This window comes from Trichomycterus rosablanca, chromosome 10 (assembly GCF_030014385.1).
Source record: "Trichomycterus rosablanca isolate fTriRos1 chromosome 10, fTriRos1.hap1, whole genome shotgun sequence".
In the NCBI taxonomy this organism is placed as follows: domain Eukaryota; kingdom Metazoa; phylum Chordata; class Actinopteri; order Siluriformes; family Trichomycteridae; genus Trichomycterus; species Trichomycterus rosablanca.
In genome coordinates, this window is record NC_085997.1 from 11,861,234 (window position 1) to 11,867,590 (window position 6,357).

Consider the following 6,357-nt stretch of genomic DNA (forward strand, 5'->3'; position numbering starts at 1 on the left):
AGCTTTGAGCTTTAGGGTTGTGACTCTCAAGCGTGGGCTTCTATCTAGATCAGCAGCCTTGAGATGTAAATCTTGCTTGTGGACAGTGGTAAATGTGTTCCAGTAGCAAATTAAATTACAGAATTTGTATTATTATATCCATTAATTTTAAACATTACAATGTTCAACCAAAACTTAAATAGTAATATCACAAAAAATACCAGCCTTCTATAGGCATTCTTTGCTTAATTGTATTGACCAAGTTCTGTGTTATTGACTCTGTCTAGAGGACATCAGTTTTTGCTGTTCCAGCATTTGTCTTATCGCTCTTACCTGGAAATAAACCAAGTAATTATATAACAGAGAGATATAATGAAAGGTGGATTTTATATAAAAGGACTGGATATGAAACAGATCCTGTAGCCAACTGAGTTCTTCAAGCAACCATGATGAAGTGGGCCGTAGTCCTTTGTGCCATGCTGGCACTGTCTGAGTGTGCTTTCAGGTAAGACCAGTTCTAAATCTTCCCCTAGCAGTGAAGGATCAGAAGCCAATTACTTCAAAGCTTCTTTTAACTTTTTTTTTTACTTTTTTACATTACTTCTTATTTTAAGTCAGACCATGCCATTTGGGGCCTGAGTAATTTCATTGAACTACTTTTAAAACTGAATCTCTGCTTCATTATTCTCTTTCTCAGAGTTCCTCTGATCAAGGGCAAGAGTGCTCGTGAAGCCCTGGAGGAGAAGGGTCTGTGGGAGAAGTACAGAAATGCCTATCCTTACAACCCTCTCGCCAAGTTCAGCCAGAGCTACGCTGTCGGTTATGAGTCCATGACTAACGATGCTGATGTAAATATACACTTTTAAATTATGCATTAGAAAAATGTGTTGGTACACTTAGACTATCTTAACCTGCAATCTCTGTGGTTTTATGTGTTTTTTTTTTTTTTTTTAATTAATAAAATAACACCAGCAGAAGACGATTTAACATTAAACCTGTGGTCATAGCTTTTTCTTTTTTTCATGACAGCTGTCCTACTATGGCGTGATCTCCATTGGAAATCCTCCTCAGTCCTTCCAGGTTATCTTTGATTCCGGCTCTTCCAATCTCTGGATTCCCTCCGTCTATTGCAGCAGTGACGCTTGCAGTGCGTACCAACCCTTCAACCAATGAACACAAATCTACTGTGCTGTAAAAAATTCGGTTATGCTTAACCTTAGCTTAATGTGTCTTACAGACAACCATGCCAGGTTTAATCCTCAGAAATCCAGTACTTTCCAGGCAACTAACACACCACTTGCAATCCAGTATGGTACTGGTAGCATGACTGGCTTTCTGGGATATGACACTGTTTCGGTGAGACCAATCATTCAATAGCTATTATATAATCTGTGCCCTTTACAAAAGATCGGCTTCATATTTGGATCCTTGATTTGCTTCTTCGCAGGTCGGTGGCATCAATGTTCCCCATCAGATCTTTGGACTGAGTCAAACCGAGGCACCCTTTATGGCCCACATGAAGGCTGATGGTATCTTGGGACTGGCCTATCCTCAGCTGGCTGAAGACCATGCACAGCCTGTCTTTGACAACATGGTCCAGCAGGGTCTTGTCCAGCAAGACTACTTCTCTGTCTACCTGAGCAGGTAAGGTCTCAGAACAGAGACACTAATCTAGAACAACATCTGTTACACAGACTGGTTTGTTGTTGAACTTGTAGTGCTGTGTAAGATCACACATTACTATAAACTTTAGATTGTCTTTGTCATACTTAGTCTTGTGACTCCTAATGGCCAGTGAAATGACATAGGTTGGACAGTACACACATTACATTTGTTCACATTGTGCTTAGTCTTATGTGGAACCCTTATTTGATATTGGCATGATTTAGACCAAATAATGTGCACAAGTCCTGCTTAGTCTTCTACAGAACCTCTAATAGACAGCCTAAATCTAGAGTAGCATGTTTTTTACATCTGTTGACCTGTGAGCACATAATTTATAACCTGTCAACATGTGCTTTGTTCCCAGCAATGCTCAAACTGGCAGTGAGATCATTTTCGGTGGCTACAAGACCAACCACTTTACTGGTAATCTGGTCTGGATCCCTCTGTCATCTGAGACCTACTGGCAGATTACCATGGACAGGTAAGTGAACATAAATGCACAGGGTACGATTAGTGTGATATCTGATATCAGCAGTGTTATACCAAACCCACATAACCTTTTGATTAGGATCAGTATCAATTATTTATACAGTATGTGTTAACTGGTGCTGTTTCCAGTGTCACCATCAATGGACAGGTTGTTGCTTGCAATGGTGGATGCCAGGCTATTGTGGACACCGGCACCTCTCTGATTGCTGGTCCTGTCAGCGACATCAACAGCATCAACTACTATGTGGGGGCTACCGTGAGCAATGGAGATGTAAGTAAAAATGCTCAAAATTCACTTTATTGTGAGCTATAATGTTTTTTAATAAAGTTAATGTGGTATGCGGGGAGATCCAATCTCCAGTTTAAAATATAATCATCTCTCAAGTGCTGTAAAAAAACATTTATCATTACTGTAACTTACTTACGGTAGGGTGCAGCTCTACAAACATTTGTGTTTTTCTTCTTTAAGCAGACCTAAATCATCTCATAGCATCTGCTCATCTCATAGCATCTGCTTACAACTTTAATCAGGTGTGGAAATGAGATAGTATGCTCAATAAGTTCTCTACCTTGTGTGTAGCTTGTGTGTAGCTTGTGTGTAGGGATGTGTGTAGCTCAGTGGTTAAGGTACTGGACTAGTAAACAAAAGGTTGCCGGTTCAAGCCCCACCACCACAAAGTTGCCACTGTTGGGTCCCTGAGCAAGGCCCTTAACCCTCAATTGCTCATTGTGTTCAGCTCATTGTGTAAGTCGCTTTGGATAAAAGCGTCTGCTAAATGCTGAAAATGTAAATGTAAAATGTACCTATTCAAAGCTGGGAGCTGGAAGCTGATACCCCTAACCCTAACCCCAGGTCCTGTTCTCTGGGGGAAAGGGTTAGCCTTTCAGTTAATCTTGCAACACTTTACAATCTAAAGCACCAGTCACTGTTTATGCAGTGGTGTAATATAATGAAGTAATAATACTTTGTTACAGTACTTAAGTATTTTTTGGAGTAACTTTTACTTTTACTCCACTACATTTTCTAAAGAAAATGTATACTTTTACTCCGATACATTTGTCGTATGTAAATTCGTTATTTATTACTACAAAATCACGACAAGAAATTGTGTAGCTAAATTATGTAAGATGTTTCACAAACTGTTTGGCGAATTTGCGCTTGTAAATTAGATCAGTGGTTAAGCACATTAATGCGCAAGTGCAAACAAAAATTCTTATAATTAGCATTAAGATTGTTCTGATATCTAGGTACCATTTTTGATTACATTCGAACCACAAATAAAATGTTCCACTAAATTTTCTTGGAATTAATTCATTGCAAAACTCATAAAGAAGTCCATATTTTTCAAAAACTCACCTGCCGACAATCATTTCTTCAGCTAACTTCTGAATTACACCGGCAGAGAAAAGATTCATGGTGTTGAGGAAAATGCATGACTTTAAACTCTTTAATGGTCTCAACAAGAAAACATATTAAACATATATATAAAAAATATTTTTTGCTAGTTCTAGTTTTTAACATTTCCAACTTTTCATGTATGCTGCTGGCTTCAAGTTGACATATAAGTTAGAAATGACTTTTTCTTAAAATAACAGTGTGTTCTACCAATATTTTTGAGTTTAACTCACACCAACCAGGGAGTAGAATACATCTCAAGCAAGATTATTTAAATACAGCTTATTTTTACCAAACTATTTAGACTGAAAGTATGCCAAAATTCAGTGGTTATATATCTATATCTGTGACTTGAATGTTTAACCCAAATCAAAACAAAACTGGGACAGTATAAAAAAAAAAGCAAATAAAAAAGACACAGAGTTTCTTACATTTACATTGACTTTTATTCCATCTTATATGAACCCACTATATTTCATGTTTTGCCTGGTCAACTTCATTTCAACTGTTAACATACATATACATGCATTTTAGGCCTATAATCCATTCCAAAAAAAGTTGGAACAGGGCAATTTAGGGCTAGTAATGATGTTTTTCTGTAGATGTAGGGTCAGCTCCGTTGTTAAGGTGGTTTACAAGCTTAAAAGAACAATCTTCATAGTTACTTAAATTCTGACTGCTTGCATTTTAATTAATCGCATTTACTTGTACTTAAGTACATTAAACATCAGATACTTTATTCTAAAATGTGACTTTTACTTCTAACAAAGTAAATTTCTAGTAAGATACTTGTACTTTTACTCAAGTTTGGCTTTCAGGTACTTTATACACCACTGCATTTATTTCATTTTGAGGCTATACCATGTCATTGGCATTTTTGTTAAGTACAAGGTCATACTGAATGGATCTGGAGTTTATACTGATCAAACCTGAAAGCTGCAATCAATGTAAAGCATACATTCCAGCTAAGAAGATAAGAAACATAGTCGTGCAGTAAGTGTTTGGTGTAATGGAATATACAGTATATTTACAATTATGACATTATCAGACACTTTTATTCAAAGCAACTTACAGTTGTGACCAAACACAATTTGAGTTATTGAGGGTTAACTGTTGTGTTCAGTGGCCCAACAGTGGCAACTTGGTGGTGGTAGGCCACTGAACTGCTACTGCCCATATGTAGCAGGATTTCCATTTAAGTGATTTACACATTTCAAGCAAATAAAAATAAAAAATAAAGACAATGGACTGTGCTAAAAATTCTGGAAAAAATAGGATTTATAAATAGATAGGAATAATGAATAGCACTGTTGACCCTGTTGCAGGCCTGTGTACATAATGACTTCTTTTAATACTGTTGAAAGAATATTTGAGTACATGTAGGTAGATAAAATTGGTAGATTGTTATAATATTTAGTTACCATGTATTAATAACTCACTGCTCACTTGTTATGTTTAAACTGTTCAGCCTGGAACCGGATGGGATGTCCAATAACCGCATGGTCATGCGTCCACATGCTTTTGGTCATGTGGTGTATTTTTATGGTTATGTTTTGTAGATGCAGCTATTTTGGGGAGAGATTTAAAAAATAACCATTGTTTACTTTTTAGGCTTTGGTGAACTGCAATAATATTGGGAAAATGCCTCAGGTGACTTTCAACATTGGCGGCCATTCCTTCAGCCTTGATGCCTCAGCATACGTCAGCCAGGTGAGAGCAACTCGACAGTTATTTGGCAACATCAGTCCTAGACACCTTTGCAAGCATGTGTTTTTTAAGAGCGTTTGGTTGAAATAGTTTGTAGTGATATATGTATAATTTCAAGAAGTGTCTAACCCTCTTTAACTTCTCAACCTTATATATTTCTTCCAGTCTTATTACTACGGCTGCCGAACTGGTTTCAGTCCTAGTGGCCAGAGTCTATGGATCCTGGGTGATGTGTTCATCAGGCAGTACTACACCATCTTTAACAGAGCTAACAACTCTGTGGGTCTGGCCAAGTCTGTGTAATGCCACTCTGATGTACATGTAATGCATACCCTCTAATTAATCATCCTAACACAGTGATAACACAATTCTACAAATTTAATAAAGTGATTAGATCTACCCACATTTGTTGTTCAGTTCTTTTGTTTCTTTACTTATATTACAGTAAGAGTCATGAAAACGGGAAAAGCCATGAAAACATAATTTTGACTGTGCAATGGAACAAAACCATGATTCCTAGCTTAAAGATACAACATAAAACCATGTGTATTTAATTGGTTGATGCACCTTTGGCAGCAGTTACAGCTTCAAGGCGTCTTGGAAAAGAAGCTACGAGCTTGGCACACTTGTTTCTGGACATTTTTGTTGGATGGGGAGTGTCGGTACACAGCCATTTTCAGCTCCTTCCACAGATGTTTGATTGGATTCAGGTCTCGGCTCTAGCTGGGCCACTCAGAGACATTCACAGGCTTTCTCTGAAGCCACTCCTTTGTTCTCTTGGCTGTGTGTTTCGGGTCGTTGTCATGTTGGAGGGTAAACCTTTGCCCCAGGCTGAGTCGCAGAGTGCTCTGGAGCAGGTTCAGGAGCAGCTCTATCAGGACTAGTCGCCCCGGTCCCACTGCTGAAAAACATCCCCACATTTTGATGCTGCTACCACCATGGTTCACTGTAGGGATGGCTTTAGCCAGGTGATGAGCGGTGCCTGGTTTCCTTCAGAAGTGATGCTTGGTATTCAGGCCAAAAAGTTCAATTTTGGTTTCATCAGACCAGAGTCTTGTTTCTCATGGTTTGAGAGTCCTCTAGGTGCCTTTTGGCAAGCTCCAAGCGGGCTGTCATGTGCC

General features: G+C 38.4%; 1 protein-coding gene across 1 annotated transcript; it reads left to right on the forward strand.

Moving 5' to 3' along the window:
* Nucleotides 1-392: 392 nt before the first annotated feature.
* LOC134321778 (pepsin A-like) lies at nt 393-5,639 on the forward strand. The gene is made up of 9 exons (XM_063003599.1): nt 393-484; nt 677-827; nt 1,009-1,126; nt 1,217-1,335; nt 1,427-1,623; nt 2,009-2,125; nt 2,263-2,404; nt 5,141-5,239; nt 5,402-5,639. Exons 1-9 carry the CDS (start codon nt 426-428, stop codon nt 5,537-5,539), a joined length of 1,140 nt encoding a protein of 379 aa, XP_062859669.1. The 5' UTR covers nt 393-425; the 3' UTR covers nt 5,540-5,639.
* Nucleotides 5,640-6,357: the final 718 nt, after the last annotated feature.

Bases quoted from the DNA above. Each gene is read 5' to 3' on its own strand.
- LOC134321778 (XM_063003599.1), top strand. From the start codon at position 426: ATGATGAAGTGGGCCGTAGTCCTTTGTGCCATGCTGGCACTGTCTGAG. The intron at 2,405-5,140 runs GTAAGTAAAAAT...TTTACTTTTTAG, and splicing joins CTACCGTGAGCAATGGAGAT to GCTTTGGTGAACTGCAATAA. The intron at 5,240-5,401 runs GTGAGAGCAACT...TATTTCTTCCAG, and splicing joins CCTCAGCATACGTCAGCCAG to TCTTATTACTACGGCTGCCG.